This window comes from Paramormyrops kingsleyae, chromosome 1 (genome assembly GCF_048594095.1).
Source record: "Paramormyrops kingsleyae isolate MSU_618 chromosome 1, PKINGS_0.4, whole genome shotgun sequence".
NCBI classification, from domain to species: Eukaryota; Metazoa; Chordata; class Actinopteri; order Osteoglossiformes; family Mormyridae; genus Paramormyrops; species Paramormyrops kingsleyae.
In genome coordinates this window covers 17,756,144-17,775,705 of record NC_132797.1, presented here as the reverse complement: position 1 = coordinate 17,775,705, position 19,562 = coordinate 17,756,144, and the positions used below count along the sequence as shown (strand labels likewise).

General features: G+C 43.0%; 2 protein-coding genes across 3 annotated transcripts; one reads left to right on the top strand and one right to left on the bottom strand.

The window, feature by feature from the left end:
- The first annotated feature begins 1,569 nt into the window (after window positions 1-1,569).
- LOC111846989 (CD9 antigen-like) lies at window positions 1,570-6,480 on the top strand. Its single transcript, XM_023817775.2, has 8 exons — window positions 1,570-1,862; window positions 3,348-3,450; window positions 3,843-3,940; window positions 4,530-4,604; window positions 4,808-4,909; window positions 5,024-5,098; window positions 5,567-5,650; window positions 5,764-6,480. Exons 1-8 carry the CDS (start codon window positions 1,794-1,796, stop codon window positions 5,821-5,823), a joined length of 666 nt encoding a protein of 221 aa, XP_023673543.2. The 5' UTR covers window positions 1,570-1,793; the 3' UTR covers window positions 5,824-6,480.
- A 4,767-nt stretch (window positions 6,481-11,247) lies between these two features.
- Window positions 11,248-19,372, bottom strand: itfg2 (integrin alpha FG-GAP repeat containing 2). 2 transcript variants are annotated; one of them, XM_023817852.2, is made up of 12 exons: window positions 18,980-19,372; window positions 18,625-18,720; window positions 18,504-18,545; window positions 18,052-18,223; window positions 17,695-17,834; window positions 15,973-16,121; window positions 15,666-15,760; window positions 15,057-15,143; window positions 14,832-14,923; window positions 14,042-14,159; window positions 13,647-13,820; window positions 11,248-12,282 (listed from the first exon to the last, which is right to left on the bottom strand). In XM_023817852.2, exons 1-12 carry the CDS (start codon window positions 19,073-19,075, stop codon window positions 12,206-12,208), a joined length of 1,338 nt encoding a protein of 445 aa, XP_023673620.1. In that variant the 5' UTR covers window positions 19,076-19,372; the 3' UTR covers window positions 11,248-12,205. The 2 variants fall into 2 exon arrangements, with proteins under 2 accessions (XP_023673620.1, XP_023673621.1); XM_023817853.2 differs by having other exon boundaries at window positions 15,057-15,110.
- Window positions 19,373-19,562: the final 190 nt, after the last annotated feature.

Here is a 19,562-nt window from a genome sequence, read left to right as displayed (position 1 = left end):
CTGCAAAGTCGTTCTCCATCGTTAACTTACCATCTGACTGCTCTAGTCCCTTTTAGAAAGTCTATTTACTATACAACAAAAATTACCGTTTTTTGAATTATAGGCTACTGCGTATGATCGGATATTGTTTTGTACGACGGAAAAGAATTGCATAATTACGCTTTAATTCTTACATAGGGCCTACGCCTACGTCAGGTTAAGAAACTCCTTGGAGAGAATAAAAGATTTTTGTGTGAGTGTTTATCGATTTTTGACTATTACTATTTGATTATTATTAATAATAATGCTAATTTATTTGTTTGTTTTCACAGAAGGTCAGTAAAAATCATAAGGTCTGAGTACAAGCCTTGCAAAGCCACAACTCAGTAGGCCAACTAAAGGATGGAAAAGTAAACACTTATATGTGTGTGTGTATGTAAGTAATTTACGAGATTATATTAATTTAATTAACAGGCTACATAGGTTAAGCAAAAAAAACAATAAAGTTTCTTTAAAAATGGACTGAACACGACGAAGTCATACTGAAGTATGACAGGTGAAAGGAGCAGGGTAGCACTGGCCATCCGGCATTTCCCCCCGATGGGACCTCCTCCTCGTAGCGGTCCCCAAAGTTTACGGCCGATTTTTCATCCCAAACCAGCCCTGGTTCAGGCTTAATACATTCACTATACAAACGTTTTTTTTTCTATCGTTCCTCCAACGTCGTTTATTAAACGTGCGCGTTGAGGTAGCCTCACATTTCAATCGATAAGGGTTTCCCCAACAGTCCAAAGAAGCATTATTGTCAATTGGGCTCCGTTGTAAATTTAATACCGACTGAGCAGCAGATGTCGTCATTGCTCTGCTTTTCTATACCGAGCAGGTACCCGTGCGGCTCTGAGCGCCTCTCCTGGGGGCTGTCCGGTATCCCTATGCGGCTCGCATTCTCATTTGTTCCTTCGTTCTACAACGTATCATTAGCCTATAATAACAATAAAAATAAACATTTCGAAAGATTAAGAGAAAAAAACAGGCCCTTCTCATTCTGTTTTAAACGGATTTTTATTTTTTATGTGCGTGTGTTTTTGGGTCCACTGTATTGATATGGTAGTTAATTAATAGTAAGGTCATATTGGTTAGGTGGTAAATTATATTAGATAATTTTATGGTAAAGGTTTTTTATACATATAAAATAGACATACGAAACAAAATAGACATACGAAACACGACTAACAAAGCCTTTGACCCTTAAAAAGTTACAGGTTTACTATGTATATTTGTGATATATCCTTTTGGTGTACAAAATGAACTTTTATAGCCTTGTTATCAGTTCTTAATTTGTGTCGGATTCTACCGTTCCGGCAACTCTTTTTTTTTTTTAAGAAAAAAACCCCGAAAATTTCTAATAAAAATGCGTATGTATATTAATATACAGACCAGTTTTCAGGCTATTTCATGTCCTTCATTAGTTTAGATTTATCCTTAAAAATAAATCGTTTCGTCCCTCCGATCTTATTCCTTTGCGCACCAGCAACTGAAGCACTGCTGCCGATACTGGTAAAATCTATCGATCGTTCCGATTTTCAGCATCCTGAGCGCAACACGTCCTCCCGCGCATAAAACGAGGTGCGATCCGCTGCTGAAAGGCCGATAAAAGCCGGCCTGAGGTGCAGCGAAGGACAAGCGTCTCATCGAGAGAGACGCACTCCGGACGCGGACGCCGCTCGGTCAGGATAAAACACGCCTTTACTGTAGCCCAGCATAGTAACAGTGAGTTACACAGGCTTACACCCGACACAGTCCATGTGATAATAATGGCATATTTGACATGTTCACAAATATGCATGAAGTATTTGCTGTTTATTTTCAATTTTGTTTTCTTGGTGAGTTTCAACTCGATCGTGCATTTGCTTTCCGTAGACTAGCTGCATTTTCAGGTAACACATTATCGATGATGCTGAATGTCATTTAATTTCCTTGATGTTGTGAACTTGGCTCTACAGTTAGTGAGGCCGCAGTTGGTATTGATCGGTGACGCACCAATTAGTGAGCAGCCGACCTAATGCCGTTTCTGCTTTAGCTGCTTTTCCAAGCATCACTAACGGACGTATCCAGAACATATTTCCTTAAAATACAATTGTCGTGAATGACTCATAGAGACTAGTATGGGAATGATTAATACAAGAATAGTTGTCCTTTATTTCAGGATTCCTCAGTTACTTCGTCAGTCTGCGAGTCGCTGTACGCAGGATTTGTTTTATTCCAGTACCTATAAATAGAGAGGATAATCAGGTTACCAAATTAAGATTACGGCTGATCCTCACGCCTAGGTGTCCCTGCCAATGCGCACCTCGTGGTAACATTTGTTTTTCCGTTTTTAAAAAAAATTATTTTCTCATTCTTTTTATTGAATCGAATGTTTTTTTTAATATTCATCTGTTGCATTCTTCAAGTTACATTTTGCTAACCATCATCACATCATTTATCAGACTCTTTTATCCAAAGTGACATACAACTGAGAGAGTAGGGTTAGACAGTGTCTGCTGACCCTGGGATTTTAATCTGCTACCTTCCAATAACAGGCACAGAGGTGCGATCCATTAAGCCGCACAATGCCTAAGAACTGTCAGAGATATCCCAGCACAGCAACTAATTTTAAACGGTATCTGTAATTTAATCACTTACTATTTGCGCATTTCTTTTCTGCTCGTTATATGGTTTTAAACGTACCACTCATCCATCTTGCAAACTGCTCATCCAGTAGCTACTGGATTATGGCAAACATACAGAGGAAGAACATAAATATGCCACACACACAGAACCGGGACAGAAATCAAACCCAGAACTGTAGAAGTATATACTGTGAATCATTTATTCATTATCATTTATCAATGGCCTTTACAATAGACACTGGTTTTGAACGTAGTCTAGTTGATTGAAAACTTTGTCATTTGATGTTAACCTTTTCCTTTAACATATTAAATGCCTTACATATGTTTTTGTTTCATGTAGCCTAACTGGTTCAATGAAAAAACACACCTGCTATAGCAGTCTGTCATTCACTTCCATATAACTAAGATTATTCACAACATCAAACTTTTCTCATCAACTTATTCTCCTGATTGGCCCAGAAGACTAAAGATGAATAAACTGAGTATTTTTGGACAATTTTAGCCCAGTTCCAAGTGTGTGCTCATACGTCTCACCTGCTCTTGCTACAGTAAAGCTCAAATTCCCCTCTTAGCATGAGATGAAATGTAATGTAATCACATATAACAAAGAAATATCAAAATCAACACTAAAAACAAAGACCAGTCAAAAAATAGAGGGTGAGCCAAGTTCTTCTGTGTTTTCTTCTCTTGCATTAGCTTGCAGGGACGGTGCTGTTTGCAGTCGCGCTGTGGTTACGTTTCAACTCCAAAACCAAAAGTTTTTTTGAGGGAGAACTATCTGCCTCTTTGTTTCTAACAGGTAATGTGACCCCCGTTCTGGATTTAAGTCACATGTTTTACTGTGGCTGGTGGGGTGGACATTTAAAAATACAAAGCTGGACTTCAAATCCTTTAAGGTTAGGCTCTGTGTAGAACTGTATGGAATTGCATACTACTTTCTGTGATGTTTCATTAAAAATATAAGATTAATCACTTAAAGTGCAAGCAGCATAAAAATGGGGCTGAACGGGCCAGTGAATTGATATGATGTGGGCAGGGCCTTGATGAGCAGAGTAAATGTGTGGGATGTGTGGCAAATGTCAGTCATTTGAGCTTCAGTAGAGCTGTCCATGCACTAACATCACCAAAACTGCACGATTCTAAACAAACATCCAGTAACGGTGAACACTGGTGCACCTCTGCCTTCCACAGGGGTCCACATCCTCATTGTTGCTGGAGCTCTCACCATGGCACTGGGCTTCCTGGGCTGCTGTGGTGCCGTTAGGGAGTCGCCAAGCACGCTCGGACTGGTGAGCCGTGCGGCGCTCATGGCTCCATTCTGATTGGCTCAGTCTCTGTCTTCTTCTCCCTCTCTCCAATGAGTGTCTCACAATGCCGAAATCCTGCACATTTCCCCAGAACAAGATGACTGTTTCTCTCTGGAGATAACCAGTGATTGAAGTTTATGCATTAAATCATATAAACAACATTTGATTTGAGATGATAATCAATGCCATTCACAGTTTGAATGAAAGTAGCACAGGACTCTGGGAAATAGAGTTCAAAGCTCTTAGAGATCATAAATGAAATAAGATGGGAGCTACCAAAGCACACTGTATGTGGTCCAGCTTCTATGGTTCTATAGTGGAGTGTTTCCCAATACGGTCCTTGGGGACCCACAGTCGGTCCATGTTTTTAGTCCCTCTGGGACAGTTCACATTTTTGCTCCCTCCCACCTCCCGGCAAAACATGGACTGTCTGTGGGTGAACGAGGACTGGAATGTGAAACACTGCTATAGCATCCTCTTCTATACAATGGAAGCATAGCAATGCCGGCAAATCATCGCTTCATTTGTTTTCGTTTGTAACACTTACGCTTGATTATTATCATGCTTTCAGTTCTTCTTCATTTTGATCATTATATTTATATTGGAAGTTTCATCTGGGATATGGGCAATTGCCAACAGCAAGAAGGTAAACTTTCCTACCAACAACCTGACCTCTATCATGCCCTAAATTCTTAACAATATAGCCCATCAAATCTGCAATTGTTTAGCACTTTTACAGGCAGTTAACTGCAAAATTGAAATAGATTACTTTTTGGCTTTTGTATTGATGTACCTAGTTGATTTGTAAAGTGTCCTCACTAACCTTCAGTCTTTCTTTTATGCACGCAGGTTTTGCAAAATGTAGAGCGATTCTACAATGAAACATACTATGAGCATTTAAGTAAAAAAACAGGAATTCTCACAAAAACAATCAACCTAATACACAACACGGTAAGTTCTCAGTCATTATTAAATGATAGATAAGCAGTCACTTTGTGGGGGGGCTTGCACACATATGAATGCAAACACATCTGCAAAGCTGCATAATAATGTTCTCCTCTCCAGCTTCACTGCTGCGGACCCAAAAAACATAGTCCCACATGTCCCAAGAAGGACGGCGCGTCACAGAAAGTCAAAAGAGTGAGAACTGCTGTCTCCACACTCCAGAAGAGTAGAGAGGTTTCCATAGAGGGATGCACACGTCAAGGCCTGCATATTTACTGCTGTTCACTTGAGCTTAATTGCTTTACAGAAGCAATTTATAATAATTTCATAACTGGTGCAGCAGATTTCAATCAGGCACTACATGACAGTACTTTATATCATGCAATTCTAGCCCTTAACATCTTTACATCCCTTTGACACTGCAACATACCTGCATGAGACATCCGTATAAGCAAAATGTAACAGAACAGCCATATACAGTATATGCAATATGAAAAGTGGAAACACACCATTGTGTAACATGAAACTAAGCAAGAAAGATGGTGTATGTATTTTTGTGGCATGATGACAGTATCCCCCAGTAAACCACAGGCAAACAGGAAAAACCAGCCCCCGTTTTCAGCTCCTCATTTGTCTGTATGATTCTATTTCCTTTTTTATTAGAGTTGCTATCCAGCCATCAGAAGCCTGTTCAAAGACAAACTTGAAATCATTGCTTTAGTTGGACTGTCTCTTGGGTTACTCACGGTAAGATAATACAGATGAGACTAGAAATGATAGAGCTTGCAATAATTCCCACAAGCATACACCTACTAACATGATGTAAACCCTAGAGTTACACTCCACATGTCTCATTCCAGATCTTTGGTTTGGTCTCCAGCATGGTGCTGATTTACACCATAAGAAGACACAGAATGTGATGCTGATTGTGGTGACCCTGACAACGCCATGCCTTGCTCTCATTTTTTCATGTATACCTTAACCTTTCAGTTATTAACTAAATGAAAATACACCCATTCATTAGTTACAAAATTCTTCCTTAAACATTCTGATTGTGTGTATCTGAAATGAGTGTAACAAGACAAAGAACTAACAATACAATAATAAATATAATCAATTTGATACAGTCAAAAGCAATTAACGTTTAATATGAAAGGTATTGAAGATTTACAGTACTTGTTTTGATCATGTTTGGAACACAAACATTTTTTGTGATGCTTTTTTATGCTAAAAATAGGACTTTAATTTTCAAAAGTGAGTTTCTGAATTGTTAGCAATATTTTTTTTCAAAACACTTGACTTAACTGCAGGGATGACATTTTCTGGAAGAGTGACAAAAAATCTAATGGAAAAATTTTCAAAAAAAAAAAATAGATCCTGGTAGGAATGTTTCACGGTTCCTTAGTTTTCAGCAATTTCACAGTTTGTCTTAGTTGCTTGAAACTCAAGGTCCTTAACACTAATTCCTCTGTTACCTACACACGTGTATAATATTAAAAGCAATACACCGGGGGGGTGTTTCCCAAAGGTTCCTGTTGGAATCACATTTATGTTACACTTATTACAGTAAGGGTGACGCCTCACGGGGGGGCTAGGCACGGTAGATTGTGATTTTACCTGCGCACCTGCCAATGGGTGTTTGGTAGAGAGGGGGTGAGTGGGGAGTCACAACTTCTGTTGACCGCTTACGGTCGCTTGTGCCTCGTTTTATTGTTTTGATATCTATGATTAATTAAATAAATATGTTGATGATGTAATGCGGAATCTTGTTCCCAATGTTTGGAGAGCGCCTCTGTCAGACCTCCGTATCTTAGGCTCTCTGCGACTTTCACGGAATATAATTTAGCACTATATAACAGTGAGAGAATGTAATCTTTAGGATATTAGCAAAAAGCATGCCAATACTCATGATGTAATCATTACAATGTAATCATCATAATGTAATCAGCACAATGTAATCAATTGAGTATCTGCACCTTACGTTAACCTCGAAGTTTCTGTTACTCTGGTTCTATCAATATCCACCTTAATTAGCCCTACAACTTATCACTATGTTGAAGATCAAATATATTATCAACCCTGCATCCAAGCAATGTGTAACAAGCTGAAGTTGCCAAGATTTGCTACAGAAGGGAAGGGAATCGCCTGAGTTTGCCAAAAGTTCACTGCTGAGCATTTAAAAAAAACAGAGAGAGATGGTTGTGTAGCCGAGTTAGTTAATATATATAATTGAACTTCTATAAAACTTTCTCATTTATTATTATTATTATTATTATGATTATTTTAGTGAACAATTTAGTTTTGTGTATATAAATTATGTTTATTTTATTATAAGTAGTATTAGTTATCAGAGGGCATTTGTTTTATTGACAAAGGTTCCTTTTTGTATATTGTTGCGGGTGGGGCATTTTTCTGGGCTGCGCACCTTAAGCCATCTCGCTAATTCCCGGGCAGAAGCTGCTTGGGAATCGAGTTGGTAAGACATGTTTTTTTTGTTCTCTTGGTTTTTAAATTAATTTGTAATTGGACAACTGTGTTTTTACTTTATTTTATAAGGGTATAATTTCTGTTACTTTTAACTCTTGATTCATATGTTTTGTTGTAAGAATACTTGTTTGGAAAGTTGATTTTCTTTTTTTTGTTTGGCTGTCGCGGCCTAAGCTGGAAGAGGGAGTGCAATCACCGTTTTATGTGTTAACAGGTTGGGTCCTCTTCTCTTTTCTTTTATTGATGTTAAAAATTGTCTAATCGGTGAATTATGTTAAACAATGTTGTCTTAAATATAACTTTATTTCATTGTTTTGTTCATCTAGTCTTTTAGTCTTTATAATATATTCCGGTTTATAATTTTCTTTTGTCTTTTAAAAATGTATGGAGAAGCTGCTTGGGAATCGAGTTGCTGGAAGAGGGAGTGCAATCACCGTTTTATGTGTTAACAGATATTTACAGTAAAGCATCGTTGCTGAAATGAACCAAATGTGAAGTGATTCTTTCGCAACCATCTGACGACCGCTACAGTTGCACCACAGATATGTTCAGCCGAGGGACCAAACAGTAAAAGAAATGATTGACAACCTTATCACCTAGGGGTGTGGATCAAGGGAGAAAACAACGATGGTGCCTAAGTGACGAGAGAAGGGAGCAGAAAGCGATGAGGAGGGCACTAAGTGAGAAGCAGGGGCGAGAGAAAGGTGAAATGGGACAGGGAGAGATATGGCTGCCATGGTATCAGAGTCAGCTCCTGTGAGCGGATGCCCCCCCTCTTTCATACCAGGGTCAGTTTCCAGTGATAGAGGGGAAGGTGGAACTCAGAGGTGAGGTGACACAGAAGGATGAAGCAAATGGGGAGCAGAAAGAAACGGGAAGTTGTTTCGATGGGTACAGGGAAGTGAGCTCCCTGCGGCGGGAGGCTGCAGCTGCCTCTAATGCTTCCTCTGTGACTGAGGCTGTGGCTGAGATGAAGGTGGAGCCCATCAAGTTGGGGGAGAGCCCAGCTGCCTGTCTGCAAGCCCAAGAAAAGCGGCGGCGCACTGGGACAGAGCCGGACCTGCAGAATCCGGCGTTCAGCGGTATGTCCTGGAGGGCACTGCAGGACGCGCTCCCTAAGCCAGTGAGAAACAGGCTAAGGCAAGTGGGGGGGCTTATTACTATGCCTGAGGAGCAGTACTGTGAGCAGCTGATCCATGCTATTGACTTGTACAGAGAGGAGGAGGACTGTGCTAAAGAGCATGAGAGGGAACTGACAAAGAAATTGAATCAGATGCAGCAGGAGGAGCGGCCTCCTGTGGCTGGAGCCCCTTGGGATACTAATTGGCCTCCGGTCCCTAAATGGAACAGAGTGAATAGATATGATAGGTGGGGGAGTGACCAGAAAGCACCTAATTACCCACAAATTAAGCGATCCCAGTCTCTGGGAAGAGAGAAGTTGTTAATGATTCAGTGGAGTGCTGGCAATTTGAAGTTTGACAGCAGAGATTTGTGGCTGTGGAGCATGATAGGGGTGCAGTGTGAAGCAAAGGAAAGTGCAGAGGAATGTTGGCAGGAGATGGAAAGGGAAGCGCCAGAGGAGGTGTGGACCGTGCATGACATGGATGTAGGCCTAGTAAAGACAGTTAGCCCAGTGAAGATTTATCTCAAACCAGGGCGCACGCCACCCTGGAAAAACCAGTACCCCTTGAAACCTGAGGGGGTACACAGGTATACAGGAATGATAGAGGGGTTACTGGATGCAGGGGTGTTGGTACCTACCATTAGCAGTTGAAACACCCCCCTCCTGCCTGTACCAAAGGCAGGAGGCGAAAAGTGGTTTATGATCTGTGTGCAGTGAATGGGGTAGTAGAGGATCAGACAGCAGAAGTTCCCAATCCTCACACACTGTTGACAAATGTGCCCCCCACTGTAAAATGGTTTACAGTTGTGGATTTGTGTTCAGCGTTTTTCAGTGTGCCCCTCGTAGAATAATCGCAGTTTCTTTTTGTTTTCACCTACAGAGGTCAGCAGTACACCTACACGAGGACGTGGCAGGGATTTAAGCACTCGACGAATGTGTTTAATCAGGTGCTTAGGGCAGATTTAGATGGGCTGAATTGAAAAAGTACAGTGATACAGTATGTGGGTGATCTATTGCTGTGTGCTGACACGCTGACAGACTGTCACCAAAACTCAGTGCAGTTGCTGAAGGTCTTGGCGAAAGGGGGCATAAGGTGTCCAAGGCCAAGCTGCAGTTTTGCCAAGAGCAGGTTACGTACTGGGGGCGTGAGATCAGCCATGGGAGGAAAGCTATAGCAGCAGAGCAGCTGGAGGGGATCACTAAGGCTCCAAAATCCAATCCATGACTGTGTCACAAATGCTGACTTTTCTAGGGATGACAGGGTTTAGCGTGGACTGGACTGAGGACGCTGTGAAGGTGGCACCATTGCGGGCACTGATGAAGGAGGAGGGCCACAGTAATTTGAAGGCCCCCTTAATATGGACTAATGAGGCCACAGTGGCATTTGAATCCATCAAGAAGAAGCTGCAGAGTGCACCTTCTCTGGGCCTCCCAGACTACACCAAGCCGTTTGATCTGTATGTAGTGACCTGGTTTTGTTTGTGGATGGCTCATGCTGGAGAGATGGAGACACCTTGAAGGCTGGGTTTGCTGTAGTTCAGGCTCAGGGTGATGATTTTTACACTCTCGTTTCAGAGCCAGTGGCACAGCCGTGTTCAGCTCAGTTTGCGGAGCCAAAGACCTTGACTGCAGTGTGCTGGCAAGGGCAGCATAAGACGGTTACAATCTACACAGACTCTGCATACGCACACAGGGTATGCCATCTGTTTGGGGCAGTCTGGGAGAAGAGGGGGTTCCGCAAAAGTGACGGCTCCGCCATTCAGCTTCATCATCAGATTTTGGAGTTGCTTCATGCATTGATGCTTCCTTGGCCTTTGGCTCTTGTTAAGTGTCAGGCCCACCGTAAAGATCATGATGTTCGAGGCAATGCTGCTGCTGATGACGCTGATCTTACCATCTCTGACCTGGTGGCTCTGAAGGAGCGTGCTGCAGTTGTTTAATCTGAGTGTTGGTAGTTTATTCTTTAGGATATTAGCAAAAAGCATGCCAATACTCATGATGTAATAATTACAATGTAACCATCATAATGTAATCAGCACAATGTAATCAATTGAGTATCTGCACCTTATGTTAGCCTCGAAGTTTCTGTTACTCTGGTTCTATCAATATCCACCTTAATTAGCCCTACAACTTATCACTATGTTGAAGATCAAATATATTATCAACCCTGCATCCAAGCAATGTGTAACAAGCTGAAGCTGCCAAGATTTGCTACAGAAGGGAAGGGAATTGCCTGAGTTTGCCAAAAGTTCACTGCTGAGCATTTAAAAAAATTGAGAGATGGTCGCGCCAAAAATATGTTCAGTTGAGGGACCAAACAGTAAAAGAAATGATTGACAACCTTATCACCTAGGGGTGTGGATCAAGGGGGCAAACAATGATGATGCTTAAGTGACGAGATATTGTTAATAAGAACATATTTAAAAATTAGTGTAAAAAAGGTATTGGACACATTTGGAAGCATTCAGCCTTGGTTGTAACCTTATTGTTACAATAAAGACTGAAACTGGATCTACACAAGCGGCTTCTGATGGGCAAAAAAAAAAACACCACAACACCTTTTCTGAAATCGTCCAAACAGTTGTCATTGGCAACTTGTACGGTTGGACCCATCAGTTGCGTGGTTCCAACTATGTTAGGTGCTAACATAGTTAGCAGCTATGTTTTTGGGAAAAGCACCCCCAGTTTGGAATTCATGCAGTCTGGTAAAGGAAGGAACAATGAACCTTGGGACTGAAATGAGAGTGATGTTAATGCAAGCGGTAATGAGCTCCGTAACTGATATGGTACAGTGTGCAAAGGCATATTTTACATTTAGTAACAATAACAAAAAGGAAATTAGAATTATGTATGTATTTGGGCAGTGGCTACAAAGAGGCAGCATGAGATGTAAAGTGGAAGGTTCAAGATTTCAGTTGGTTTCCAGCTAAACTATAAGGTCAAACTCAAGGTCAAGGCACTGCACAGGTTTCTCTTAATGTCACACACATACATCATCTATTGTTAATGTAATTTTCTCTTCTCTGTGGTAGACTGCTGACACTACACCACCATGGTATTTTTCCCACCATTCCAGTGCATTTGTAGGTGTGACAAGTAGAATCCATCTGCCTACAATCTATGGACTGTTCTATGGACTGTTCCATTGACTGTTCCATTGACTGTTCTATGGACTGTTCTTCATGGAGCTGCCAGTTCATGTCCCAGCTTAATATTTATATTTATTTATTTGGCTGATGCTTTTGTCCAAAATCTCACTCAAGGTTTCATCAATGACATCACTACCATGGGGATTTTTAACTAGCAACCTTCAGATAACAGATCCTAAACTGTAGCGTCACATATCACTACTTTGCAAACAGCAGTTCCAGAGGAGCTTGTGCGTTGTCTCGCATCTCATGGATGAGGAGCGTTCTGCTTTGTGCCCAGCTGACTGATGACGTCTTTCCCTCAGACTTGCACACTGCTACCGCTGTCTGCTGTCTAGCCGCCTCCTGGATGTTCACTAGTGCGATGCAGACACTCCAGATCGTCCCTCTGAGGACACACTGACTTTACTCATAGACGAGACTGGTTCCTCTGAGCCAAGACCAAGCATGTTACTCAAACTTTAAACTGTACAGAAAAATAAACAGAAAACATGGAGTGCAGCTGGGGGGGGGGAGGGGGGCAAAGAAGCAGCTATATGCCAGTCAGGGGGGTGCAGGGTGCTTCTCCCCATACAGCACATCTTGGATCAGCGCCCTTACAGACTCTGTGTCCTCAGGATCTGTCAAACACATACAGGTAGAGGGATTAACCTTCAGGGCAACTGATATCAACATAAATCACTGCCAAGGCATTAAGCCGGACCCCAAGGACTTTAAGTGCTATTCAGATCTGGATTAGTTTTACCTAGGGAGGTTTATAAAGTGATTGCATTGGCTGCTTCGGACAGGATAAAAAACAAGTATAATTTCCCCAAATTAGCAGAGATACCGGCGATTAAGCCCCCTCCATTTGTAGCAGGTAAATGCTCTTTCCACCTAATGAAAAACAGGCTTGCCTGCATAGGCATGACTTTACTCCCAAGACGACCATTCGGACTGGACTACTATTGCCAGAAGAGCTCAGCTGGCTGAAAAGCAGATGGCAATTTGCTCCTGATTTTTTTACAGTGGAGCCCTGTAATAATTACAGACATGTCCGATCGGATTATAATTACAGACCCCGCTGGTAAGTGCTTCAATTACATTATGTCCCCAGGTAAAACTAAGCCCTTCTGAACAGGGCTTTAGACTTTATCTTAAAGATATTACTGTAAAAGCAGTGTAATTTAGTGTAACAAAAAGATTTTCAGTTGTATGGTTTTGACTCAGTAGGTAAAATGTCAAAATGCTGCTCAAATAGCTTTTGATTTTGAACAACATTATATGAAACCCTTAAATACATTTCTCTTACTTTGCTTTAATACTCATATCATACATTTCCTCACTGTAGACTGACCAGCACATTTTTTCACTCCTTCATAATGGAATTCAATTGATTCATCTAAAATGCAGTATTTACATTTATTTACTCATCTGTTTTTGTTTAAAATTACTTGCAAGCCTGTCGAAGAAAGGGCATTAAAAATACCAAGGGTTGCAAAACAATGAAGGATGGCACAAGGTATATTATTTAACATGCAACAGAAACTAATTCAGACTCAAAAACTATGGTCTCAAATTCAGACAGTACAGAAACCTGTGGCTATTTTATGGTCCAGTGAGGTTATCGCTATGTTACTGGTAATGTATTGGTAAGTGAAATATTCAGCTCTCCATGTGGACAGCTGTTACAAGTCCTTATGGATAAGGTGTAGAAAACAATATCAAAGCAGATCTTTTTTTGCTATTTCATTAAACACCAGTAGGTGGCGAACATGATTACATATTAAGCGCCAATATGTGAATCCCAGCTTTGTCGCCTGTGTTCTGTGCAGGTCTGCATGTTTTTAGATACTTTCACCTGAAGCCCTTGCACCAACCCTCAGCCATTTCATTAGCAGTCACCTCTGCCCCCTAGATTCCCCAGTGTGAGTGTGTCACAGAGAGGCCTGAGTGACCATTCCCTTCCCAGTAAGCACAGCGGGGTGGGGGGGGGGGGGCTCACCCACTCCCTGACGCCGCAGCAGCTCGTGGTATTCGGTCTGCTCCTCCAAGACCTTCAGAAGGTTGGTGGACTCCATGCGCTCCAGCCCCACGCTCCAGTAGACGTAGATCTTGTGGCTGAAGCTGACGTAGACCAGGCAGGGTGTGTTCTTGCCCTCCTTACAGGCGTACAGGCCTGTCCCAGAAGGCACAGCCAGAGTCATATGCTGGGCTGAACATCCTCAGCCAAAAGCCACAGGAGCCTATGGAGACAGTGGCCACGGGACATGCTGCATCTCCAGGCCCAAATTAAGACATGGAAAATGGCAAAGAATGCACAGCCCGTGAGCCCTGGCTTCCTTTCTGAAGCAGTGAAGCAGCCCAGCCCTACATACACTCCCCTGACCTACTGCCCACCTGCACAGAAGGCGCTGACATTCTCATCAAACTGGAACCTGACCACAGCACGGTTGTGGTCGATGATGTACGTCTGCCCGTCCCAGGCACAAGCCACCACCTCTTCTCTCCCATCCCCCTGTACAGACAAACGGGGTCACTGTGGAGGCAGGGGCACAGTGGTGGGAGCAGAGAGGGGTGATGAGTAATAAAGGGGTGGAGTAGGGAGTATGGTGAGTAACAGAGGGGTGGTATTAGGAGTTGGTGGGTATGGTGAGTAATAGAGGGGTGGTAGTAGGAGTAGGTGGGTATGGTGAGTAATAGAGGGGTGGTATTAGAAGTTGGTGGGTATGGTGAGTGATATAGGGGTGGTATTAGGAGTTGGTGGATATGGTGAGTAATAGAGGGGTGGTAGTAGGAGTAGGTGGGTATGGTGAGTAATAGAGGGGTGGTATTAGGAGTAGGCAGGTACGGTGAGTAATAGAGGGGTGATATTATGAGTAGGCAGTATGGTGAGTAATAAAGGGATGGTGGTAGGAGTAGGAGGTATAGTGAGTAATAGAGGGGTGGTGGTACGAGTAGGTTTAGTGAGTAATGGAGGGGCGGTGGTAGGAATAGGAGGTATGACTGAGTAATAGAGGGGTGGCAGTATGCGTAGGAGGTATGGTGAGTAATAGAGGGGTGGTGGTAGGAATAGGAGGTATGACTGAGTAATAGAGGGGTGGCAGTATGCGTAGGAGGTATGGTGAGTAATAGAGGGGTGGTAGTAGGAGTCGGAGGTATGGTGAGTACAGCAGAGTGTTATACTCACAGTGACATCTAGCTTCTGCAGGGCAAATAGCTGATGGTCTACCTGCACGGACCACAGGAGCTGCTCAGTGCTGTCCATCAGCTTCAGGGTGCCTGAGACAGACAGAGACGCTGTCATGCTGACCACTCTCCTCTGCACACGCACCTTAAGCTCCAGCAGGATTTCACAGACACTCCAAAGTTAATCTGACGAGAAGAGACTGCTAGGCGTCGCTGTGTCACTCACCGTCCAGCGTGCAGAGGGCAAACAGGCCACATTTGGAGGGTTCACTGGAGGACCCTGGAACACCATCAGGATAGGGCTTTAAGAAGCCTAGCGACAAGGTACAAACATGTGAGGGTACGATGGCTTGCACTGCTGCCATGGGCTATAAAACAATTCAGACAACTCCCATAAATTAATTCTTCATAATAATATCCATCCATCCATTTACTTAAACCACTTGTTGTATTCAGGGTCCCAGGCAGGGAACCACCCAGGATGGGACGTTAACCAATCGCAGTTCATAACAATACATAAAACTGAATACATTTAAGAATCAGCTCAGTTTCTACCCAGGTCTTCCTGAATCCTGATTAAACAGACACATTTGGCTACTGTGGCCACAAGCCACATCTCACTATTGTTTACAGCTAAGTAAAGTGTCACTCTGCTGAACGTCATGTCCCGTCTCTAGCTTAGTGTCTACACGTGGGCTAAAAAAAACAAAGAAGCAATGCAACTAAACTCTCAATTTTCTCAGATTTTACTACATGTGACTAAACCATCGGGCCTGCATTTGGGAAAAACAGCATCCTGGAGGATCGACAGATGCAGGGAAAAGAGAAGCCGCACCTTGGCCGATGCTGCCGATCAGGTGGGTGGAGACGTTTTTGTTATGGATGCGGCCAGAGGTCAGATGGAGGATGACGTCTCTGGAAGGTCCATCCCTGTCACGCGTGCACGTGAAACGTCAAAGAAGGGCGCACACCTTCAAATACATGCTATTTCGTTGCTGTTTCATAGCTTCAAGAGTCACAGGAGCGATTTAGTTCTGTGCACTTATCATTCAAAGCAGCTGATAAGGGGGTAGAGAACACACTCAGAACATACACCCACTGTACACATCCCACAGAGGTGATGGGAGTCTCCACCGTCTTACCCCTCAGGGGAGGATGAAGCACTGCAGTCAGGGTCAGCAGGGCTCTCTTGTGTCCAGGAACACAGGAGGATAGCGTAGCCACAGCCAGGCTGAGAGACCATCAATTCAGGGAGACCCTCAGGTCCAGGGTTCACAGACAGACTGTCAACCTGCGTGTGAGGACCAAGTCCCAGTAATTATAGAGGTTTATGTTCATCAGGCTCACAATGCATCTCAATCAGGCAACTCATTACAAAAGGATGCCTGTATACAGGTCTATACACCTGATATTGTGTCTCTCAAAGTGTCCTGTCTTGTTTGCTTGTGTCCCTGACCTGCATGTACCAGCGCACGCACAAACACCTGACGTGCATATACTAGCGCGCACAAACACCTGACGTGCATATACTAGCGTGCGCACAAACACCTGACGTGCATATACTAGCGCGCGCACAAACACCTGACGTGCATATACTAGCGCGCACAAACACCTGACGTGCATATACTAGCGCGCACAAACACCTGACGTGCATATACTAGCGTGCGCACAAACACCTGACGTGCATATACTAGCGTGCGCACAAACACCTGACGTGCATATACTAGCGTGCGCACAAACACCTGACGTGCATGTACTAGCGCGCGCAAGAGCTGGACAGTATGACCAAAAATTTATATCACGGTAAGTTATACCGATTTCACGGTATACGATGGTATTTTTAATTTTTTTTGTATGACTGGGCGTTTACCACATTTTACATTTTTACATTGCTCCCACATTAACTATATTATTTTATTACTAGCCATTGCGCCTGTCCGCTACCTTAATGGTAACATACGGCTAATGTGTTTGTTGGCTAACTGCTTATAGATAAACGGCTAATGTTAAGGTGCGCGCCAGTCAAGGTTAACATTTTTAAGTGATAAGTGTTTAAAAGTTCAGTGTTGCAGGAACGCGAGCTTTCTTAACCTCGCAAAATTTCGGGATGTCGGTGTTTAAGATGCTTCGCCAAGTTTGACGTGCTACTTGACTTCGTCGCCACAACTTTGTAGCGCTGTTTGCACAGAGGTTTTTGACATCCTTAGCCTTTCCATGCTCGTCTGCAAAATACTTCCAAATGGTACTTTTGCGTTTTTTTTTTGTTTTTTTTTTACTAAAGCAGCTTGCCAAGTGCATTCAACTGCAGCATATGCCATGTTTAGCCAACTTGGTATGTGTTTGTTAACCAGCGCAAATGTGTTCAGCGGCTATTGAGAGGAGGGGAGGGGCTGCGCGAGTGTGTGCGTGTGCATGCATGCGTGCCTGCGCTGTAGTGGTGCTGTGTGAAGTGTGGTGAATGAGGCGAAAACCACACTGTTGTTATCAATAATGGTGAAAATGAGTATCTAATCAGATACTAATTTTTAATATCGATTAGTATCTGAAAATTGATTTTTTCACAACCCCAGTGTCTCATTATTTTCAACTCCAGTGTCAGCTATATCTTCCATTTCTGATCTTTCACGGAACATATTTAGCGGCGTAGCAGTGAAAAAGGTCCCCCCTTAAACAGTTTCCAGCTGCGCCACTTTCCGAACGTTGAGTAGGCTATTTAAATCGGTATTGCAGTATAAGAAAAATTCACATCATAACAATAATAAAAAACGGTTTTCGGTATGAACCGGTATACCGCCCAACATTAACTAGCACGCACACACACACACACCTGGCGTGCATGTACCAGCATACACACACACACACACCTGGCCCTCCAGCAGCCACTTCTTCAGCAGAACAAGCTGCCCATTCTCCAGCTCAGGGGCGTCTGGCGGCTCCTCCCAGCGGAACGCTCGCACCACACGGTCTGTGTAGCCCAACACCAGCTCATTCCGGCCATCACCATCTAATACATAGGGCATATTGGATCAGGGATAAAGCAGCAGATCCTGTAGGGTAGTACAGCCACTTCGAAATATGACAGAAGCAGGAGAGAAACCCATCAATGCCAGGAAAGGCCTTAATCATTTTGTGATTTATTTAAACATGGCGTTTTGAAAACATGTTATTATGAAGTGTTTAAGATAAGCGGTTTAAAGATCAGAGAGAAGAAAGGAACTTACCAATATCACTAATAAGAATCACTTTAGTGTTAGCTGGAATATGTTGCGTAAAGTAGGGCGTCTGATCATCAAAGAACAGTGCCTCCTGCTGACTGGATGATTCAGACTTCGCTGCAGCTGACAGGTCAAACAGGTGAAGCCAACCCTCTGCCCCCACAGCTATTACAAAGTTCTGACAGACAGGGGGAGGGGGAAATAGAGAGGGGGATGATTAAACAAGCTGAAGGAATTAGAACTCTGGTTCTTAACATTTTTGTCTGAAACCTCCCCCCCAAACAATATTGGTCAAGTCTCACCACCACTTTCTATAAGATAAAAATTCACTGACAGGTGGTGGGTCTAGAAATAGAGAAGATTTAGCTGGAGGGGCCAGGGAGCATTTTATTTGGTGCCCCACAATTTGAGAACTACTGCATCACAATTAGTCCCATAAAAAATGACAGTAAACTTACCTTCCCTCTGTTGCAGATGTCCCCCACTCCCACACAGGTGAGCTGTAACATAAAATCGCAGAGTGTCCAGAAGTGAGCCTCGAATAAGCTGTCAGGGACATGCCAGCAGAATGGCACCTACCATCCCTGCGCAGGAGCGGGTCAGCCAGGGCTTGGACTCGTCATTCTTATAGACGTAGAGCTTCCCACTGGTGTCTCCGACCACAAGCTCGTTTAGCTGCGAAGGACAGACCACGGTGACACACCGGGAAGTACCTCTCATCAATCTGTCACAGCAGATACTTCATCCAGCGTGTACCGGCTTCTCTTTCAATTTTATAAAACAATATGTTTTGTTCGGATAAATTATAAATGTTCTGATAAAAGGGGACAAACCGAACAAAAAAGCATCACGATGAACACATCAGAATCGACCATCTTCGCAAACTAAACGGACGAGATCTACAAATCACTAATCGCCCGTCTCCAATACATACCGAGTCGTTGTCTGCATCCCCCAGGCATATGGCGTGTGGAAACAACGTCCCGGAAAAGTCAAGGCTGACACGCTGCACGTAACTCACCGATCGCATGTTTTACATTTCTACATTTACATTTATTAATTTAGCAGACGTTTCTGTCCAGAGCGCCGTAGAGTTGGGAAAGCAGGATCCCTGGAGCAACTGGGGATAAGGCCTTGCCAACCAAGGGATATGAACCGACTTCGTTGTTCACTTATTCTTTGAAAAACGTAGCACTTAAAACCGAACCATAAATGTATAAGCACCCCACCGATTAACTATAATAAAGGACATCCTGCCTACTCCATAAGTATGTTCTGAAGTGAAAGAAAAACAAACTACAAACCCGCAGTACGGCGACTTGGTAGGGACATGCAGTATTTTCTTTTAAAAACGCATCTCTTATATGAAACGGCGTTTTACATTGCAATGACACCAGAAACAGACATCTTTCAATATAAATTTATGGTTTACATACATGCGGACTAACAAAATATAACACCGATACAGTATATGTTCATTTTAGTGTAATAATTAATTGGCATCCTCCGATCTTGAT